General features: G+C 50.5%; 2 protein-coding genes across 14 annotated transcripts in view; one reads left to right on the top strand and one right to left on the bottom strand.

Moving 5' to 3' along the window:
• Nucleotides 1–16,331, bottom strand: part of cul9 (cullin 9) — a 28,754-nt gene extending 12,423 nt beyond the window's left edge. For 3 of the 6 annotated variants that reach the window (XM_086260014.1, XM_086260015.1, XM_086260016.1), the window contains exons 1-21: nt 16,149–16,331; nt 13,537–14,232; nt 11,526–11,680; nt 10,824–11,429; nt 6,329–6,470; nt 6,067–6,257; nt 5,542–5,728; nt 5,245–5,457; nt 4,976–5,168; nt 4,570–4,771; nt 4,303–4,493; nt 4,032–4,228; nt 3,800–3,948; nt 3,634–3,722; nt 3,318–3,423; nt 3,020–3,247; nt 1,561–1,651; nt 921–1,092; nt 734–839; nt 560–655; nt 314–489 (exon numbers count right to left, since the gene is read on the bottom strand). In XM_086260014.1, the coding sequence (XP_086116140.1) occupies nt 314–489; nt 560–655; nt 734–839; nt 921–1,092; nt 1,561–1,651; nt 3,020–3,247; nt 3,318–3,423; nt 3,634–3,722; nt 3,800–3,948; nt 4,032–4,228; nt 4,303–4,493; nt 4,570–4,771; nt 4,976–5,168; nt 5,245–5,457; nt 5,542–5,728; nt 6,067–6,257; nt 6,329–6,470; nt 10,824–11,429; nt 11,526–11,680; nt 13,537–14,232; nt 16,149–16,290 (4,328 nt within the window). In that variant the 5' untranslated portion in view covers nt 16,291–16,331. Of the gene's footprint in view, nt 1–313; nt 490–559; nt 656–733; nt 840–920; nt 1,093–1,560; nt 1,652–3,019; nt 3,248–3,317; nt 3,424–3,633; nt 3,723–3,799; nt 3,949–4,031; nt 4,229–4,302; nt 4,494–4,569; nt 4,772–4,975; nt 5,169–5,244; nt 5,458–5,541; nt 5,729–6,066; nt 6,258–6,328; nt 6,471–10,823; nt 11,430–11,525; nt 11,681–13,536; nt 14,233–14,984; nt 15,670–15,820; nt 15,949–16,148 lie in introns of those variants that run through there. The other 3 variants (XM_086260019.1, XM_086260020.1, XM_086260018.1) reach the window with 3 other exon arrangements.
• The window catches only part of syndig1 (synapse differentiation inducing 1), a 22,759-nt gene continuing 15,790 nt past the window's right edge, over nt 14,909–21,877 (top strand). The window contains exons 1-7 of one of the 8 annotated variants that reach the window (XM_086260028.1): nt 14,909–16,133; nt 16,220–16,509; nt 16,698–16,738; nt 16,836–17,010; nt 17,163–17,219; nt 19,634–19,859; nt 20,738–21,372. In XM_086260028.1, coding sequence (XP_086116154.1) covers nt 20,821–21,372 — 552 coding nt within the window. In that variant the 5' untranslated portion in view covers nt 14,909–16,133; nt 16,220–16,509; nt 16,698–16,738; ... (2 more) ...; nt 19,634–19,859; nt 20,738–20,820. Of the gene's footprint in view, nt 16,134–16,154; nt 16,510–16,697; nt 16,739–16,835; nt 19,860–20,737; nt 21,373–21,877 lie in introns of those variants that run through there. The other 7 variants (XM_086260026.1, XM_086260027.1, XR_015124485.1 and 4 more) reach the window with 7 other exon arrangements.

Here is a 21,877-nt window from a genome sequence, read left to right as displayed (position 1 = left end):
ACTCTAACAATATTTTCAGTGAGTATTTGTACTGCAGCCGTTCACCGTCACGACTGAAACGCCGTTAGAGCGGCTTGGCGAGTTTCTCGTGGTTGCGCAGACACGCTCACAGCGAGCTGGACTGTCATTGGACACGCCCACAGTCTGAGTACACGTGAACGGTTTGCATGTAAAACTTTGTGCTCTAACGTTTCCTGCATCTTTGCTTTCTGACACGCCGTACTTTACAGTACTGTCACGTCATTTTAACAGTATTTCCTGCAGTACTTGTACATGCTAGAGAGCGGCAGTACTCTGTATGCAGTATTCATACTTGTTGAAGAGCTGCAACAACTGCGTCTTGTCCTCCATCACCTCCTGACACCAGGTGTGGGCCTTGGTGCTGTAGAACAGGTAGGTCCGGCAGCACAGCTGCTCCTTGAAAACGGGCCAGAACGTCGGCTTCGGACCGAGAACCTCGAAGCCGTGGACGCGGGTGTCGATACCGCCCTGTGACAGAGAGGGAGGGGTCAGCGAGAGGACGGGAAGCTAAAGAAAGCTGACGTGAACTTGGTCTGACCTGCTGGCACCGCTTGACCCTGATCTGGACGATGGGCCAAAACCGGGTCATGTTCTCCAGCAGAACCACGCGGCTGGCCGACGGCGGCACGTTCACCTGCGGAGACGCAGACGGGACGGGTGAGGGAACGCTCTCAGCGAGCGCAGCACGAATTGTATGGAGACTCGCACTCACCGTGTTGAGCTCCGTGTTGATGTTGGTGGGCTCGTCTCCCCCCAGGACCAGAATCCGGGCCGGCATGTAGCTCGAGTCCTCGCTGGCCACCAGGATGGCGAGTTGCCTGAGCGGAGACACAGACTGTCAGGTGTCAGCGTTACCCGAGTGGCGGGAGTAGACAGCGAGGAGCTGGGGCCCCGCCTACCTGATGATGACGCCTCTGTGCATGAAGATGTTGATGAAGTGCGAGCCGGTGCAGCCGTTGGACTCCCAGTAGGTTTTCGGGTTCTTGTCGGTCAGCTTGTTCGCTCGATGGTGATTGGACGACACCTCCACCTTCTCCCAGCATTTGTCCTCCTTCAGCTCCACGCTGGACCCTGGACGCAGCACAGACAGTTAGAAGCACACCTCCCCCAGTGCGCCAACAGCCCCTCCCACTGCAGATCTAAGGTAGAAAAGCACCACCCGAGAGCAGCGTGAAGCGGCTCTGCTCACGGAGCTCAGCGAGCTGTGAAACCAGAGCGACGCCGATTATCAGCAGCCTCTGAGGAAACACACCACCTGATGCCACCTCCACCTGTGACACTCAGGGCTGGATTTAAATCTGCACCAACAATAACACACACTGTATATAAAAGATGGACATCTGTTCTCCAACCTACAGTGAACACTGAGGGGGCGGCTCTGACTGTCACACTGCATGCTCATTGGTTACTGAGATGCCAGTCATGAGCGAGCTACGCCCGTTTCGCACGGCGGCGGGTGGCTGCCACGCCTAACACTCGACCAGGATTGGACGTTCACTATTCTTTTGTTTTGCGGTGAAACGTCAGGATTTAACCAACCTTGGCACAGATTCCTGAGAAACACGTCGAAGAAGGGAATGTTGATTGGCTGGTGGCTGCGGCGGTGCTCCTCGATCTGCCCCAGCACCATCTGACAGGAAACGGGAAGATGTTACTTTAGAATCAGAATACTTTATTAATCCCGAAGGAAATTAGGGTTACAGCAGGCAGCACGCTAATGGCGCATGCGCACTTACAAAGGAACCTTCTGACCAACTTTACACAAACATCACATTGGGGAGACATGTCAGAAAGGTCGGCTGATAGGAAAAAACAACGAAAATACATAACATGAGGTAAGAGGAGGAGAAAAAAAACTACTCAGACTGAGCTCCTAGTGGGAGAACAGTTTGATAACAGAAAAAACACCTCAGCACAAAAAGCACATGACTATCAATACACCATAGAAACACAAGACAAGCAACAGGGGCGGGTAAAGGTGAGAGAGAGCCGGTGTAGGCAGCGCATCCGGTTCTGCAGCATGTCTGCGCTGGTCCAGTCGACCGCCATCTTCCCTGGTAGGAGACAAGCATCGAAGGCGTTTGGAAAAGGAGGGGAGATGAGTGTGTGCTTATCAGTGTGTGTGTGTGTGTGTGTGTGTGTGTCCAGAGTTCAGCTGAGACAGTGTCCTTCAACACAGCTCAGAACAGCGAACAGCTCATATGAATTTCAAAGCAGTTCTACAGTCCGACACTGGTCTCTCTATCTCCCGTTGGAGCGCCGCGAGCTTTCTATGATGGTATCCAAACTTACGTTCTGTGATGTTGTCGTTGTTTTTGCGCAAAGAGCAGGTTCTGAGAACTCACGACCGCAGTGCACTTCCCCAAGATGTGATCGATCGCTCAAAGGTGTTGTTCGAGCGAGCCCCTCCAGATGTCATCCAGTCTGCGCTCAGAGATCTTATTCTGAGTGTTCACGGCAGCCGTAAGCTCCAAGATCTTCTCCGTGCTGACTCAATGAGCCCATTTTGAGAAACTCACGCCTCTCCCATCATTTCAATCCCAGCGGGCAGCCTTGTGGGGGTTTGAACAGCCGGTTCCGCTTCCTTAATTCTCCGATAAGTCAGGACCAAGCCAGCTCCGATCAGCCAGAACCCTGTTACCATGGTTCCGAATAGGTAGATATCTTCAGCAGTCAGGCTCACCCGAGCCCAGACTTCACGTTGAGAAGGGGTGTCAATTGCATTCAGAGACAGGGTTAGGGTTGATCCAAGCCATAATTCTTCTTTTAGGTTTTAGAGAACAGACTGTGAGAGTGTTCCAGGGAAAAGTAACACAAAAAACACGAGACTAGACAAGGACACAAGAGGCTAAGCAGGGAAGCTAAGGGAGAGGAGGAGGAGAAAAGTGCGACCGCCTTCGCTGAGAGCCAAAGACGAATGTTTGCGTTTGAATCTTTACGTTTGCTTTCAACCGAGCGAGGGTCGTCTCCAGGTGACAGAAGCCCCACCCCCGTGTACCTGGATGCATCCTGCGAGGACGCTGGTGGTCATCTTCTTGTAGAGGCTGGCGTACTTCTCGCAGTCTGTGATGAGGTCTCGGAGCTCGGTGACCAGCAGCAGGTTGGTGCTGTGCTTGTCCAGCGCCTTCACCAGCGCCTCCTTGGTCCCCAGGCGGCACATGACCACGGCGTAGTCTTTGTTCAGAGACGCCAGCCGGTACAGGAAGCGGATGAAGAGCTGCACCACCTGCGGGAGGAAGCGGGAGGTTAGCGGATGTTGGCAGCTTTACCTGTGAGCGCGCTTGGAGCTAGCTGACCTCTCTGTCATTGATGAAGGCCGTCATGGAGGACAGGCAGGGCTCGATGCTCTCGTGCCATGGCAGCACGTCCTCCTGGTAGTTGTCCAGGAACTTGTTCAGGATCCTGCGGGAGCGTAAAGAGCCAATCAGACAAGAGCATCCTCATCAATATTAAACATATTACATCCACTCAGGAAGAAGCTGCACAACGTGACTGAGCTATAAACGTGTGGCGGCGGTGGGAGTGCACACCCCTTTACCAGCACCTGTTGCACCTGAACGCAGCATTTTGATCACTCATCATCAAGGTGAGCAGGGTCAGAGGTCAGCATACCTGAGGATGGACAGCTGGACGGCCCGATCGCCTCGGTGCTGCTCAATCAGACGGACCAGGTCCTGGTAGGTGTCCCGACTGTGAGTCACCTGCATGGAGACGAGACCCGGGGTTAGAAAACACACCTGCGGCGCGTGCACGTGTGCTCATGCGTGCGTCACATCACCTGGCTGCGCTCCTCCTCCAGCTGTGAGGCGTCGTCACACAGCAGCTGCTCCAGCGTCTGGATCACCTCCTTGGTGGCTGTCATCTCCTTCAGACTGACGACCAGCATCTGCAGCTCCGTGTCCTTGAAGTCGAGCTGCTCGCGGCTCTCTGAGCGCGCAGGTTAACGAGCACGAGTTAAAATTAGCACAAATCTGAATGGACTTTGGCGGGAGTGATCAAAGCGTGCGTACCTTTGCTTTCCAGCTTGTGCACCATGGAGATGTGGTTGAGCGCAATGATGGCGAGCATGGTCTCGGCGCGGGACAGACTCAGACACTTCTTCAGGACGCTGGTGACGTCGCAGGCGACCAGCTGCTCCGCGAGGCTCTTGTGGTTGGAGATGAGCATGATGATGACGAGTAGCCCGTTCCTCACAGACGGCACGCAGCTGCACAAAGAAGGCAGTGTCAGAGCGGCGAGCACACGGCGTTAACTGTACTCGCCGAGGCAAAAGTCACTCACCCTTTTGTGGTCAGCATGAGGTCGATGGCGGCCGGAATGGCGTCCAGCAGGCCTCTGGAGCCCTCGGGCGTGGCTGAGCCGATGCTGGCAAAGATCTCCAGCATCATCTGGGTGCCTGACTCTGAGAGCGGCGGGCTGCTGCCTACGCTGCGCAGGTCATGTTTACTGGCGCCCGTGATGACCTTCAGAGTCTGAGAGGGGGAGGAGCCAGTCAGGAATCATTTCACAGCAAAGCGGCAGATGAGCAATGACCAGACGTTTTCTCACCGCCAGCGCCAGCTGCTGCACATGCACCACGCCCGAGAACTCCTGCATGCAGGACAGGATGGCTTTGACCCCACCCTCGGTGGCGAAGGAGACCCTCCACTCATACTTGAGCATGAGGAGGTGGGTCAATCGGAGCGTGCTGACGACCACGTCTTTGGAGGCGGAGCCGAGCAGCTCCACCAGCAGCTTCAGCACTTTGTCCCTATGAGAGTAACACGCCGTCACCTTCTACTTCCTGCCAAACACTATCACAACCGGCGCCCGCCAGCGCAGCAGGTCAAGTTTTTACGGTAACGCCACAAAGAAATAAGGTAATCTGACCGCGTTTGTGACGAGACTCCGCCCACATACCGAGGGTGAAGGTTAACATCGGGACGACACAGGAAACCGCTTGGCGGTGTCTCACCGTACAGTCTGGGCCGAGTCACTCCTCGTGGCGTTCTTCTCCTGCGTCCCCTCCACCAGCCGGGTGAGGAAGAGGACGGCGGCGAGCTGCTGGGTGTGGTCTGAGCCCGACCCGCCCTTCTTCAGGACGTCCACCACCTCCCCCAGCTTCTCCAGCACAGTCTTCTTGCCTTGCACCCGTGGGTTGTTAAACACTGCAGGAAGAGAACACAGGTGAGTAACAGCTCGCTCCGATACCTGAACCAAGTCTGGAACAGGCCCCGCCCCCACCTTTCATCTTGTCCTCCAGGTCGTCGGGGTATTTGCTGACGTCCTCTGTGGGTAGGTCACTCTCCGTCTCCGAGTTGCAGCAGCCAGAATCCACAGGAAGCTCTTTCTTGGCCTTTTTGGAGACGGAGCCCATCGCTGAGGACGAGGAGGTCGAGGCAGACGAGAAGCCCTGCCCTCCTCCGCCACCTCCACCCAGCCCGGACGAGCTTTCAGCTGCAGAGACGCACAAACGAGCACAGTGAGACAAGGGTGTGTCGAGGACGCGCCTTACGAGAGGCGTGTTGTTTGTTTTCTTACCCAGCAGCTCTTCGTCCTCTAGGCTGGCTCCGCCTCTCTTCAGGTAATGTTTGGTGAAGGCGTGGGAGCACAGCAGGTCGCCGAGGCACGACGACGGCAGCTTCTGCTTCAGGTAGTGCAGCAGCTTCTTGGCCACGTCTCCGGGCACCGACAGGCCGATGAGAGACGAGTCGTCCAGCTCCGCCTCCTGAGGACAGACGTGGTGACAATCAGGCTTTTCAAACCACAAACCCGGATCACATTTCACCGCAGACAAGCCAGGCGGCCGCCATCCCGCCCTCAGGCTCAGGTTGTACCATGTGACTGGGAGGCGCCCTCGCTCACCGTCGCTGCGATAAACTCTGCAGACTGATTTTTATTTTCAGAGAAAGTTTCAGCTTCTCGCACAGCGACTCTTATCAAAGGACATCAGGTGATTTAGCGGCACTCTTACGTCACAGGCAGCTGACGGTCAGATCCTCTCACCGCAATGATCCGCCTCCCCGCGCTCTGACTTTAAACCTCAAAGACGAAGGGGTCTCCTACCTGGTCGTCGAGGCTCTGCAGCAGGACGCCGTTGACCTCCTGCTGCTGCTTCGGCTCCAGTTTCTTGATGAAGAAGAGGATCTCCCACCACTCGGCTCTGCTCAGAGTGACCGGCTCCGTGTTCAGACCCTCGGACAGGTAGGGTAGAGAGTAGAGACCGCCGGGAGGCTTCGAGAAGAAGGTCTGGCTCACTGAGAGAAGAAGAGACGTGCTCAGACTGCGGAGGAAAGCAAAGGAGCAGCGGACGGTGCTCGGCTCTTACCTGCTGAGAGTTTGAGCGTCTCTGTCAGCGAGGAGGCCTTCTCCTGTGTCTCCTTCTCAGCCTGACTGCTGCTGCCGCTCCCCAGGATCTCCACCATGTGCCAGTGGACCCAGTAAGTCCTGGACAGGGAGTTCCAGTACACCTGAACACAGCAGAGAGCGGGTCAGAAGCAGGCTCAGGTTCACGCTGATCCGAGTGGAGTTTCTAACTCAAAAATAAGAGAACGAAATGTGGATGCAGCTCCGTGTACTCAGAGTGCTTTTATTCTGAAAGTATTCACAGCATTAAGCAAGCAAGCAATTTATTTATATAGCACTTTCAGATCAGCTGAACACTTGACATGCCAAACATGATACATTGAACATGTTAAAGAATAAGAAAAATAATAAAAATTAAAAAAATTAAAATGACATTTAAAACAATAAAATCAGGGTCAGACTGTGTCATAAGCCAAGGAGTAAAAATGGGTTTTAAGATGCGTTTTAAAAGTGGACAGTGAGGGGGCCTCTCTAATGTGCTGGGGCAGAGAAGGCCCCGCCCCCTCTGAGCTTCCTCTTGGACCTGGGTACCTCCAGGAGCAGCTTGTCAGCTGACCTGAGAGACCTGGGGGTGAGTAAGGATGCAGAAGCTCAGAGAGGTAAGTTGGGGCAAGACCGTTTAAGCATTTAAAAACAAACATGAGAATTTTAAAATGAACTCTAAGATATACAGGCAGCCAATGGAGTGAGGCGATGATGGGAGTTATGTGCTCTCTTGTACGAGTTCTGGTTAAAAGTCATGCAGCAGCATTTTGGACCAGCTGCAGACGAGAGAGAAGACGCTGACTAACTCCACAATACAGCACATTACAGTAATCCAAACGAGATGGAATAAAAGCATGGATTACTGTTTCAAAATGCGGCCTGGATAAAACAGGTCTTATCTTTGCCAAACGCCTTAAATAATAAAAACTGGACTTGACAGTAGCCCTAATTTGACTGTCTAATTTAAAATCACTGTCCATCTTAAAACCCAGGTTAGTAACAACAGGTTTAAAATACTCTGCCAGGGGTCTCAAATCAATAGACGAGGGTTCACAAGGTCCACTGAGACCAAACAGAATCACCTCAGTTTTGCTTGAATTACATCTTAGAAAGTTTAGGGACATCCAAGATTTAATGTCTTCTAGAGATGCTAGAAGTGGCTTAATAGCAGTGGAAGGATATTCCATGCCTTCTGAGGATGGTTCCCAGGGGCTGTAAATATAATGAAAAAAAGCAGAGGTCCTAAAATTGAGCCCTGCGGGACCCCAGACTGAAAGGCGGCAGAGGAGGACTCATACCCTGAAAGGTTAACACTAAAAGTTCTGTCAGAAAGATAAGACCTAAACCATTTCAAGGCAGTACCACGAATGCCTGCAAGATGGTGCAAGCGAGACAGTAAAATGCTACAGTGGTCTACAGTGTCAAAGGCAGCTGTTAGGTCAAGAAAGACAAGAACAACATGATTACCAGAGTCACAGGAAAGGAGGATATCATTAAAATCCTTTAAGAGTGCTGACTCCGTGCTATGAACGTTTTTAAAACCTGATTGGAAGACCTCTAGGACACCATTCTCCTTTAAAAAAAAAAAATCCATCAATTGGCAATGTACAATTTTTAGACATAAAGGACAACTTAGAGAGAGGCCTGTAGTTAGCCAACACAGTGTGGTCCAGGACAGGTTTCTTAAGCAAGGGTTGTACTATTTATTTATTTATTTATTTTCCGCCTTCGTTGTATATTGGTTTCTCTTCTTCTTACTTTAGCACCTTTGTGGTTCAGCTACCCAATTTCGCTGTGCAAGAAATTGCACAATGACAATAAAAAGCTCTACGTCTACTGCTGCATGCTTTAAATTAGCAGGGACTACACCAGATATTAAACTGCTGTTCATAACAGTAAGAACAGCCTGGCCTATGCTAGGAAAATCTCCTTAAAAAATTGTGGTGGGACAGGATCATTTGGGGAACCAGTGGGCCTCAGGTGGCCGACCACATCCTCTAAATAAGAAAGAGTCACAGGCTCAAACTGGTTAAAAACAGCAGAGCAAGGGATCGAGACAGAGGGGTCGGACTCAAACCAAGCACACCATTGTTTTTCTTGTGACATTACCAATAAGTTTGATGTGTCACATGACCCTCTTCCTATTGGAAAAACAAAAGTTATCCAAGATGGCCGACTTCTAAATGGCCACCATGGTCACCACTAGGGCTGCATGATTAATCGTTAGAAAATCGCGATCTCGATTCATACTTATGTGCGATCTCATTTCCAAATGACAACGATTTAAAAAAAAAAAAAAAAAAAGGACGACGATTGTACCGCATTTTGATCTGGGACGTACTCTGCATGAAAACAAGCGCTCACTCTTCCTGCTCAACAAATGACAAGGGCGGAGCCTTATACCACGTGATACAGAAGCTGTGCTGTGTGATGCTAAAATTAGCAGGAAAAAAACAACGGAGAGCACGTCAGGGATGACGAGAAAGTGACAGGAGAAAATCCGTCCCGGTCAACCACCCAAACATCAATAATGGGAACCTTATACAGCGCTTCCCTATACCCGTCGAACTCAAAGAAATTACGGAGGCTATCACTTATCACCTGAACAAAGATATGGCTCCCATCAACACTGTGCAAAACGAGGGATTTAGGAAAATGATCAACACCCTAGACTAGGGGTGGGTTTTTATAATCGATTTATCGATTAAAATCGATTCTGGCTTGGATAACTTAAAATTGATTCATTAAAATCCTGAATCGATTTTTTAATATAAATTTATTTTGCCCAAAATGCCAGAATTTCTGGTGAAATCTCACAAAATTTCAACAACCACCAAACAGCTAAGACAGTAAATGAGAGCAGGAACACGGATTCTGCACAAAGACAAAACCCGTGGATCAGAATCAGTTAGATGTCGCCTTTCTCACAGTCGGGGCTGGAAGCCGACAGCTCGCTGATTCTGATCTGGGCCTGGTGGCGCCAGTGTCCGGCAGCCTCACCTCTGTCAGTGCGCCCCAGGGTGGCTGTGGCTACAATGTAGCTGCCATCACCAGTGTGTGAATGGGTGGATGACTGGATATGTAAAGCGCTTTGGGGTCCTTAGGGACTAGAAAAGCGCTATATAAATACAGGCCATCTGTCGGCGGGTCGGCGCTTTGTGTTCACGCCCTTTATGCACTGATTCTAAAGCTGTTAGTTTTATCTCTCTCCAAACAATATTGACCGAACCAGCAGCAAAAGAAGATCCAAACTACGCTTCACATAAACATCGTCATGTATTCACTCTGACTTTTGCTGTTTTGCTTCGACCACGATGCACAGCTCTCTCTCTCTCTCTCTCTCTCTCTGTACTTCAACTTCAAGAACAGTTTCCCGTCTAAAAATCTGTTTTCTTCATTATTCGCTTGCTTGTTATGCACAAGACTACGTTGTATACAGCGCTGTCGGCCGACGTTTTTTTTTTCCGTTTTATATACTTCCAAAAAGAAAACCTAATTTCTGCCGTTCAATACTGAACAAATTTAAACTTTTTAAAATTATGCAAAATGCAAAACGCTTAGCCGTGTCTCTAATAAAACCGCTGTAACGTCAGAGGTGATGTTCATTAATTAATGGTTTTCTTTTGTTTTTGATGTACTGCAGAATATTTTTATAAAATCCCAGGCCAGGAAAATCACCTTCATGTTTTTCTGTGTTTTATCTTCAGCTACTTTGACACAAAGGCCTCTGCTGTGATGCTCACACCTGTGATAAAGTCTTGCGTGTGTCAGCTTCCTTTTTATAGATACAAAAATATGTAAATGTACTGATCTGAATTATATTATTTCTGGCTGTCAAAATTTCCAAGATTCAAATCGAATTAAATCGAATCGTGGAACAAATCGATTCGGGACCTTGTGAATCGGCATTGAATCGATTCTAGAAATCAGTGACGATACCCAGCCCTACCCTAGACAAACGCTACACAGTGCCGTCCCGCAACCATTTGTCTATCGTTGCACTACCTGCTCTGTACACGCAGCGTCGAGCAACGGTGGAGACGGAATTTCAAGCAGTACAACATTTTGCGGCAACAACAAAACGTGAGACATTTGTTGTTTTTATGTTTATTTATTGTTTTCATGTTCAGTCTCAACTGTTACGAAGTTGATGTGCAGTTAATAAGTGCGATAAATATTTATACTGGAAAAGAAAATCGTGAGAGAATCGTGATCTCAATTCTAAGCCAAAAAAATCGTGATTCTCATTTTATGCAAAATCGTGCAGCCCTAGTCACCGCCCATCTTGAGGAGTTTGCCCCCTCACATATACTAATGTGCCACAAACAGGACTTTGATATCGCCAACCATTCCCGTGTTATTACGCTGTATCCATAGAAATGGCCCACCCTGTACACTGACAGCCAAATCTTCCTCTACACCTGGATGAAGCCCCACCCCCTACTTCAGCCGACCTATACGGGTTTCCTCACCTGTACAGGTGGCGAGCCGTCGTTGCTGTAGCGAAACTCTCCTTCGTCGCCGGCGCTCACCTCCTCGTAGTCCTCCAGCATGCGGACCATCATGCCGCTCTTCAGGTTGTCCTGGACGTACTCCACGTAGGCGGAGCGGCAGGTGAAGTCCGAGCGCGTTTTGAAACCATTTGCTTTCTTCTTTGGTGGTGTGGCGGCGGGGGCTGCGCCACCGGAGCTGGTGGTTAGAGTGACAGGGGAGGCGCAGAATCGAGGCTGAAAAATGGACCTGAGGACAGGGCGGGAAGCCTCCTCCCCTTGATCCTCCCCGCTAACCACAACTCCTGTGAGGTGGGCAGAGCCATCAAGCGGTTGGCGGTTACGGTCCCAGCCCATCACTCGGACCAGCTCCGAGATCAGGTTGGCCATGGCCATGGTGAAGTCAAACTCCCGCTGGACACGGAGCTGCTCCGTCTGGTGGGCGGAGCTGCTGGAGGAAGAGGCAGGAGAAGGGCAAGTGTCCAGCTTTTCAGAGCCTGACTCCGCCCCCGCCGTGTTGAGCTTGTCCATCAGAGACGTGACGCACAGGTAACGCTTCACCAGGGAGAAGAGCAGCTTCCCGGGAATCTGAACACACAGTCAAGCAGGTTTACTGCAGCGACGCCCCCTGCTGGGCGGAGCCACAGAGGCGCACCTCTGACAACATAAAGAAATTAGTCTTACCTGCGGCAGGTGAATGCCCTCGAAGGAGATGCCGTGCTCCTCGGACGACGTGGTCTCGGCGAACAGCTCCAGCAGCGTGTAGCGGTTATCGAAGTCCATGTGTTGCTCGATGCCGTCCTGCTGGCTCAGAGACAGCAGCACGTACGCCCGGCTGCCTGCGGGCGACACGGCGGGACACGCCCTCAGCGCCTGACACTACTCAATAACAGATCAATAGTCGTTCCAGGAGGCATTGGCCCATACGCACACATTTATACTTTAAACCACTTACACTGTCAGCAGGGGGAGGAGCCAGGAGGGTGGAGGCAGTGTTTAACAGGGGCTTAAAACATCTGATCAACTTATTAACTGATTTTTTCAGACCGTGTCAGAGTAAACGCGGCATCAGGCTCGACCCGCGTTAGCGCTCAAAGCTCTCAGCTCTGAGGTGAAGACGAACGAATGAGGCGGAGCTTTAAGAGACGTCGAGCAGCTGAACACAGAATAAGCCTGAAAGAATCAAAGCTTTAGACAGATGTGGACCAGAGTCCATTCATAAAAACGCTCATTTTAGCCCGAGTGTGGAGCTGCTGCTGATTGGCTGCCTGCACCGACGAGTGCGTTTCTGGACCCTGACCGTAACAAGTGACAGGACGCACACTTCAACGTGGCGGATGTAGACAGAGATAAAATAGTTTGTCAAAAGCTCCAGTGACTGCTCGGCTTCACGCTGCTGCGATTACCATCAGTGATTAGAAGATTACTGAGAGAGCACGATCACAGCTTATTGATTATTAATCATCAGCACCGTTCTATCAGAGTACTGATCATGTGACAGGCGTTGATGTCATCGACTGTTTCAGAGGGAGCAGGGTACGCCAGGACTCCCTCCTCCATCAGTACGGGAGTTCAGAGATTCTCAGAACATGAAAACTTTCTTCTTCTGCTCCGACTCCAGCTCTGACGTGGAGAGACGTGAGGAGCAGTGTTGCTTCTCCAAGCAGGAATCAAACTGCTCCACGCCTTTGTGGCGTGTAAACATGGCTGCTATCCCTGCCTGAGGCCTGTTTAAAGGTTTGAGTCATCACCCCTCGACGCTCAGGCGGCTTCTCCAAAGTCCAGATCTAAATCTTAAGGCGACCACAATCTCGGCGTCTTAACGTCAGCTTCACGCTTCTGTCTTTGATCATTCTGCTAACCTCGGCCTGCACGCCTCAAACGGCCGGCCGCGGTGACACAGTACTCTGAACTTCCTACCCAGTTTTTTCTCGAGTCAGCTGAACATTTCTGTTGCCACGGTGACGTGATGTCAGGCTGTCTGAGGGTTCACAAACTAAAAACTTTAGTCCCAACATCATGACCGCCTCTGATTGGACATTCTCCCCGCTGGAAAACGCTTCTTCTCCCGATTCACGATCTCGGCAGCTCGATCTTTGTCGCGGTTTCCTGCTGAACGTTCTCACACGCTGACCAATCAGCAACACCTAAACACTGATGCAGCACTGGAGCACGCCGCCGACCTCGCCGAGCTCTTGTCGTGTATCTGACACCAAACCCACTGAAAAACATCCCTCTGCTCCGATTGGTCAGCTGGTCAAAGTTTTACATTTTACGCCACATTTTAGAGCAAGTTGGGAGGAGGAGGCGGCGTAGCCTTGGCCTATCAGCTGATCGTACTCAGCACAAACAGCTGTGACGCAGAGCGCACAGACGTCATTACTCTGATCGCTCCTCACGCTTCACTTCCCATTTCATTCATCACTTAAACTCCAGAGCGCCGCCCCAAACCTTAAAACACAACTGACCGTCACACAGACAGAAGACCCAGTCGGTCCTTTTTTAATATTCTGATGATTTTATCTCCCACAGCAGCTCCAGCTGTTAATTCTGTCCAACTACCACTGAGACTGTAAAAGAATACCAGCGCCTAATCCACCTGAGGACTCTGAAACAAGCCTGCAGTATCCTCACAGCCCACCGGGGGGGAACTAAACCCTGTGTCCGATCACAGCGCTGTTTAAAGACTGCTTACCTGCGTCATGCGAGGCAAGCGCGCGCAGCATCTTCCCGGCGCTTCGCCTCGTCTGAGTCTCCTTGTTGCACAGCAGCTCCATCAGCAGGTTGAGCGCGCCCGTCTCCTTAAAGACACCGACAAGCGAGCCAATGCTGGCGTAGGCGCTCAACACGTGGATGGTGTGCATGATGTTGATGGAGAAGTCGCTCTTCTTGGCCATCTGCTTCCGGGCTCGGCACACCAGGTTCTTCACGTCTTCCTTCATGTCCGACAGCTCCACCTCGTCAAAAGTGACGTCGGACGGGAACTCTGTGCCGCTTGAAATGCCCGAGTCGGAAGCCTCGCCGCCACGCTGCTTCTCCTGCTGCAGGGGACGCTGGGAGTCCATCTTCCTCTTGCCCAGCAGTGTGGGACAGTTGGCGTACACGTCCTCTGTCGACATCCACATCAGGATGTTTTCCGGTTTGGTTTCTCCAGACACGGCGCTCACGGACCCGCCCACTCCGGAGCTGACGCCGACCGTCCCGCCCGCTTCGCTGGCACCGCCTCCAGAGGTGGAGCCATCGTCGATGGCGACGAGGCACCAGCGAATCAGGTATTCCGTCTGCCCGTCGTGGGTGCGTCGCTGGCGAATCAGCTCCTCGGGATACGCCTGCAGTTTCGGGCCGAGCTGGACCAGCAGGTTCCCATTGCGGCGTTCGCCAACCATGGTCACTGATGGGAGGAGCCAGAAAAGGAGAAGTGGTTATTCAAAGAAAAGAAGGTCGCTTATTCATGTTTCAGTAAACTTACTTTACTGCATTCTGATGTCAAGACGTTCTAAAATGACCAAAAAAGGGACTGGACTTTGGCTTGAGGAAAGTGGCAACCAATGATCCCCAAACCAAACTCCAGTCAGAAATCTGCAGATTTTATAATCGTTATTCTTTCGGGTCCTCTCTTTAAAACAATTACTCTGACTGAACATGTGTGTGAAGGAGGAGGACTTCTGAAATGAAAGTGAAAGAGTAAAATATGCAGGCCCAAAGAGAAATGCCTCAAATTTTAACTGTACTTTTGTGGCGGGAATAAAGTCATGCAAGACCACACCGAGTTTTATTGTATTCTAAAATGATCAAAAATGTAACTGGAGTTTGGTGTCAGAGTTAAAACAGTGTACAACCAGCAGGTCTTCTATGACTTCTCATAAAAAGAAACTAAAATTAACCAGAATCCGACTAAAGTTTCATCAGGAGGCCACGAGAAAATGACATCACCTGAAGTATAACTCCGTTTTTGTTGAGAAAGAGGAAAAAAAAGAAAAGTTGATCAACCCAAAGAAAATCGTGAAAATAACTAAAAGGACCAGAAAGTGAATGGAGCTGTGGCATAAAGACAAGTAATACATGTGACTGTAGTGTGATGTCAGCGGTCACATCTGCACATTTTTCACTGGATTCTGAAGAATGTGCAGAAATCAAACTCACTGGACTTTGGTGATGGGGTGAACTCTGCAGATGTGACTGGAGCTGGGTATAGAGAAGATCACTCTAAGAGGATCACAACTCCGAGTGGATGTTGGTGTGAAATAAAACGGATGTGACGCTAGTTTGATGTCAGGGCAAAATTTGTGGATTTCTGACAGGAGTTCGGTGGAAGCACAAAGTCGGCTGGTTTCCAGCTGCGTTTCGGCCCTGGGACGATCCCAGTGCGTCTCCCCGCTGTCAGCTGAGCGTGCGCTCCAACGGCTGCTAGCTTCATCGGGCTACGTCTAAAACTTGGGTAAGAAGGGGACTAATTTCTGGAGTCACCCGTGCTCGCCGCTGCCCTGCCTTTAGCGCAGTGTCATTAATGAAGTCAAAGTGACTTTTCATTGCATTAGCTCACTGACAGTCCTGTAGATTCAGGAATTAGCCGGGCACTTGATTTTTTTTTTTAATCTGAACGCAACAAGCTAACACGGCTGCTAAGGCTAGTTTGCTGCCGCAGTTAGTTTCACCTTTAACCGCAAAAATCTGCGCTTTGTGCGCACTTTGTCAAAGCTGCGGTACGCTTTGTTGGTTAACCTGCCAGCTAACTACCCATCACACCTAACCAGCTAACTTTTACTCATGGTGAGCCATATGGACGAGCACTCAAAATGTCACACCAAAGCCCGTGTAAAAAAAGCTCGATTTAACCTTAAACCGCCCGCTGATCAAACTCACTCACTCTCTTTTGCTCTATAGAATATTCTAGTAAATTCGGCGCCTCCAACTTCCCGTTTTTAAACACAAGTTATAATGAAGTCTACATCCAGTCTGCCGCTCTGCATCATCGTCACCTCAGACATACTTCAGAGGACGAGCCAACAGTTCCCGACTGAGCCCTGGTGGCGATAACGTGCCGTATCAGAGTGCCGAACCGAAGCTCGCCACCGACAAGCTCGCCACACGTCTCAGACACGGACGGGACTGCGCGTGTTTCTGCTCTCCGAAGAGCGTTTGTTCTGAATTAGCAGTTTTCTGAATGGAGTTTGGTGCGCCGCTCTCAGGGCGGCTCAGGGTGGGCTATGTGGATGTGAACGGAGGGCCTCCGGCAGGAAAGCGGTTCCGCGGGCATCCACGGCCCGGCCCGTAGGACCAGCCGAGTGTCAGGTAAGTCCGGCTTACCTACTGCGTCACAGGCCTTCCCCCCGCTCTGAGTGCCCCCCCTGGAGCGCTGTTTTCGCTTCCTTCCTAAGGTTTCGTTTCTTAGCCCGCCGGTGTGGCTCTGCTCGCTCTCAGCCAGAGCTCCGCACTCCTGGATGCGCATTTGCGCACTGTGACAGGAACAGCGTCACTAACGGCCTCTTCTTGGACGCACGCGCCGACACTTTTCTTCTTCGCTGGGTTCAAAACTACGATTAAATGAGCAGCGCGCACCCCGCTGGACGGCAGTGAGACATCAGCCCAACGAGTCCAACAGGGAAGGCGAAAACATCAGAGAGGTCTGTGTAGGTGTAACTAACAGGTACACAGGTGCAACAAATAGGTAAGTGTAACAGACAGGTGTAAGTAACAGTGTAACCGCAGAGGGTCAGGTACAGGTGAGATATATTAAGTTAAGGACTCAGTGTGACATGGAGGAAGGGCCTGGCTAACCCTTGCACATTAATATTATTATTGCTGTTTGGAGAGGAAAGCTCCAAAAACAAAAGTGTTCTGTTTTCTGAGTTACAGACATGGCAGTAACTCCTCCTGTCCCGGGGTCCTCCTCCAATGTACGAGCATCCCATTTCACACTGATTGAAGATTAAATATCAGTTTTTAATTTCTTGTATTTTCTTCATTTTTCACTACCTGATGCTTTCCCCTCAGTCTGCAGGGAGGAGCGCCTGGAGGCTCACAGGTGTATGTGCTGCAGTAAAGCGTCCACAGCTGCAGGGGGTGCTGACGTTTAATCTGTGAACTGCAGCAGGAACTGACCGAAGAATGAAAACAGGAAAGGAAGTTTGAAGTCAGCTGGAAATTTGGTTCTAAAGAATTTTGAGTGGTGAAGATAAAAATGAGTAAATTCAAGACAAAATCAGATTTTCATTTTGTTTCCAACATTCAGACCTCAGCGTGAGGGTGTGACTGTGGGCCCTGAGTGTGGTCTGACATGAGGTGTGCTGCATCTTTTTCTTTTTTTTTTGCATCTGTTAGATCTGCCCTGGACCTGTGAGGTGGATGAAGCTGTGCAGGTCTCCAGTGAGCGTGAAGGTGATGCAGCATTTTTCATTTGTGCTGATTTATGTTTCCCTCTGCAGGAGTGACCTGATGTTGTGATGTGTGGATCACTGAAGGCACTTTTACCTTTAAGCTGCTTCAGCACTTCCCTTTTGTGCAGCTCATATTAAACATGAGGACAAATCTTACACAGTAAAACACACAAAAACACTCCTGCTTGCTTTAAAAAAAAAAAGGTGGTGTGGGTGGAGCGGGATAACAGGGAATGAGGACTCCATCATTGCGTACAGCGCGCCCTACATCCTGTTTCGTTTCGGTTACTATCCATGAATTTAGTTTGGAGCTTATTCTTCTGCTTTGACAAGTTCTTCTCACTCAGATGTTTGACGTTTTTTTCCTCAGCCTCCTCCAAAATTCTCTGCTTCATCCTGATCTCCCCTCCGTCACCTCCTCCCTCCTGAGGTGTGGTCTGTTCCTGGACTCTCTGAAAGCAGCTGTGCTTGAGTCCCTGTTCAGAATAATCCTTCTTTACCTGACACCGGCCTCTCTGCAGTTCATCCTCTGTCTGAAGCGAGATATTTAACTCCTCCCCATTTTCCACACAGCTTACCTCTGATTGGCTACCCCACACAAACAGCAGTTGGGCGGGGTTTCAGCAGGTCCCAAGAGTTCAAATCCAACCCAAGATCTATAACACCAACGTTAATGAATTAACAACTGCGTGGAAACCTGACTCCGTCCCCAGTGCTTCCACTGGAGGTACGGGGCTCGGCAGCAGCAGCTGATCGGCTGCATTGATGACCTGATCCGATGCATTGGTGACCTGATCGGCTGCATTGATGACCTGATCCGATGCACAGATGTTTGTCCATGATGCACAAAAGCAAACCGCTCAGACGAGCTGTGAGCTCCTCGTCTACAGTGATGTGACACACTGATGAAATCAAACCATCACTCATACCAGGTTTAATGGGACCTGATGAAGTTTTAGTGGGTGTACTCTGTCTGAAAAGTGTTTATGACAGAAAGTGTGGTTCATTTTAAAATGTCCTGTTTCCATGACGCCTGATGGAATATCTCACCCTGACATTCTCTCTCTTGACTCTTCCCTCGTTTATATTTTGTTTAGTCTCTACAAGATTGTTTCTGCATGAAAAGCAGCAGGTGGAGTTGAGACATCTAAAGCTACGTTCACACTGCAGGCGAAGGTGCATCAAATCCGTCTTTTTTGATCCTATGCGACCCATATCCGATCATGGTCTAACAGTGTGAATGGCACAAATCCGATCTGGGTCACTTTCGTATGTGGTCTTGAATCCGACACATATCTGATGTTTTAGAAAGCGACTGCTGTTTGATGGTCATGTCGCACTAAATCCGTCTTTTACGTCACTGACACAAGACAGACGCCAATTATCAGCGCTGGAGAAGCGCCCGAGATTCCTGGCCATCCAGTATAGATGTTAGTGAGACTGTTGGGAAGACAACGTTGGAGAAACGTGAACATTTTATTTGTACTGTATAATCTGCAGCTATCCTTTGAAGCACCGCCCCTCTAAAACAGCAATAAGGATCATTATTAGGCCAAATGTAGATAACAAAATAACTTTATGACTTAAAGCAAAATTGGGAAACGTAAAGTCCGAAACAAGACTTTATATGAAGGCCATCAGTCAAAGAATACTGTTGCTCTGGGTCTAAACAGAGCGCGTTGTGTGTGACGTCTTCGTTTGCGCATGCGGCCGCTTTGAGGGTTCACACTAGAGCGTGTTTGCTGTCGCATTTTATTTGTAGACAAAAAAATCGGATTTGAGCTTTAAGACCTGCAGTGTGAACGTAGCCATAGTTAGAATCGTAGGGCTGGCTTCCCTGACGACCAAAAAGATATCCAAGCACCCCGGATGTTCCCATTCCAGTCCAGAAGCCTCCTCCTGTTCCAGGAGCTGCCTGGCCTCCTGGGTACTGGTGCCTGTGAGTGTAATCACTGTGGAAACATGCATGAACTGAGTGTGAAGGAGATCTGGAACAGATTCGGTTTGTAATATTAGAACATCAGGACGATGTCTCCCAGCTAAAAACAAAGGGAGATGTCAAAAATTCAACATTAACTGAATTTCTGAATTTTTTGAGAAATTCCTGGATGCAGATCAGGATCAACTCCAAACTAAAACCAGTTCTAAGTCCGAGCAAATATCTTCAAATGTTCTTTAGATCATTGAGAAAGATGTCCCACGGGAGAGGCGGAGCCTGCGATTGGTCAGCAGGTCTGACTTCAGGAGTCCAAACCTGGACGTTTTCAAGGACGATTTATTCGATTCGTCATGTTTGATGTGAGGGGCTTTAGGACCCTGTGGAAGAAGTCTCTGCTGACACACACCTCCTCTGTATTCAGCGCACATGCCTCTTCTCTCCTCCTCCTCCTCCTCCTCTCCACCTCCTCTCTGCAGGAGAATCATTCTCGGAGCAGACGGACACCTGCCTGCCCGCCTGCCTCTCTCCTCTTACGGCTTTTTTGGAAATACGGAGCTTCGCATCGGGAACCCGCCGCCTCTCAGCCCGCTCAGAGCGCACCCAACGCGGCTGCGGGACGGCCGCGGGGGTCGCTGTCACGCCTGGATGCGCAGATGGATGGACGATGAATGGATGGACGGCTCTCGTGTCTCACCTTGGGAGGTGAGTATGTGCGCGTGTTTGTGTGTGTGCGCGTGTGGCTATCACCGTGCTGACGTCAGAGCCGGTGAGTGTCGGTATTCGGGTTTACGATGAGGGTTTTTCTGTAAACATCCGTGCACGTGCGTGTGCGCGCTGTCCATGCACGTGCGCCTGTCGGTGGTGTGGGCGCAGCTTTGAAGATGAGCTTTATTATTAATGTGCTGTGGATTATTTGATGTGAGCCGCAGCTCACAGAGTCACAAATACCCCAAAAACGTCAGGAACACCTCCAACACCACAGCCAAGGAAGCACCACAATATCTGAAGGCTGTAGGGAGGGAGGGCCGAGGCACAAAATCCTTTATTAGAGCTCTAATATACCAGGTGCTTCAGGTGTTTAAGGTTTCACACACGCTGCTGACGCCAGATATTCCAAACAGACCATCATCTGGTCCCAATATGAAGCAGCAAACACAGCAGTGCAGAAATGTCCCCGTATGTCAGATTGTCCTCCTGCTGATGGTTTCCTGCCAAAACATAAAAGGACCTCAGGTGTTTATCAAGGCATCTCATCGGATGCAGGATGCAGCTCAGCAGGTGAATCCTCTGACACACACACCACGTTTGCAAACACACGTCACACGGGTGCATGTGTCCGTGCTGTGAGGACAGCAGGACAGGCCTCTTCGTGCTTTTTCCTGGATCGGTTTCACAGAGATCCCTTCATACCCCTCAGACCCCGCCCACTACCTGTTTGACCCACCACCCTCTGCACCACGCCTTGGGTCAGTCAGGTCCCACACCTCCAGGCTCCCCTGGGCTATTCGGACTGTTACCCTGCCCACTCGCCACACCAATCTGAGCCATTCTATTCTATCTTTTCTTTTTCTATTTTCCAGCAAAGTTCAGTATGCAATGCCTGACCCTTGACCTCTGACCTCTCTGAGAGACCCCTTGAGGAGGAAACGAGTTCTGAGGAGAGATGGAAGGTGGAGGAAACAAGGAGAGCCGAGGAGAAGAGCCTGAAACCTCCTCCGGGCTTGGGAGAGTCTCACGGAGAGGAGGAGGAGAAGCCTGCAGACAAAATGGCCTGATCAACACGCACAGGCTGGGGGCGGAGCCTCGGGAGGTGCTACTGTCAGTGTACTCTGCTCCTCAGTATCAGGGTCACGTGGTGGTGAGCACCTCCCCTCAGCAGGAGCACAGCAGGGGTCCTCCCCAGCTTCTGAACCCCAGCACTCTCCTGCCCCAGCATGGGATGCCAGACCCTCGCCTCAGGCCGGCCCCCGGCCTCTTCCTGTGCCCGGAGAGTGTCCTGCGGGCCTGGGGGGAGGCCGGGGGAGGCGACTGCTGTGAGACCACCTTCATAGAGGGACTTGGACCAGAAGCCTCCTCTTCTTCTGCCGCTGCCGTCTCCACAAAGGAGGTGCTGCTGTTTGCTGATGGGAAGTATCTGGAGTTTTCTGGTGAGGAGGCAAAGATTCACACACTGTCCTATGACATCGACGACGATGACGACTTCCAGGAGCTCGAGGTAAATAAGCTCTTTTCACCTCATGTTCACACACTCACACTCTGATGATGAGTTGGGGAAAACTCTGGCTTCAGAACCCCAAATCCAAGCACCGACCTTCTGATTGGTGGATGACCCACTCTGCCTCCTGAGCCCGAGGTGAGGGCAGAGGTCTGAAGAACGAGTGCCGGGACTCTTTTTCTAGTTCTGATTGAAAAGTGTCATCGACACAAATTCACTGAGGGAAAACAGGCACTGCAGTTCCTCTCATGTCCACTAGATGCTGCTGTGAAACGTCTCTGCGGTAGTCAAAACGGGCTTCCTCGTGGGTGCTACCACACCAAGGAAGCATGGCTGAAACACCAATGTTTTTGCCATTTAAAGTCATTGCTATGACAACAACAACCGCATCACAGTGGAACAATGTTAACAAAGTTCCCACATTGATTAGTGGTCCAGTCAGATCTTCTCTAACAGAGGAAGAACCAGACATGAGAGCCACTGTGAGTCAGCTCGTGAGGCTTGG

This window comes from Aulonocara sp. 'chitande type north' Nkhata Bay, linkage group LG13 (assembly GCF_057382095.1).
Source record: "Aulonocara sp. 'chitande type north' Nkhata Bay isolate Kocher_YH1m ecotype deep benthic linkage group LG13, A_spYH_male_GT1.1, whole genome shotgun sequence".
Taxonomy (NCBI): domain Eukaryota; kingdom Metazoa; phylum Chordata; class Actinopteri; order Cichliformes; family Cichlidae; genus Aulonocara; species Aulonocara sp. 'chitande type north' Nkhata Bay.
The sequence above is the reverse complement of the archived record's forward strand: the minus strand, read 5'-3'. Positions and strand labels throughout refer to the sequence as shown.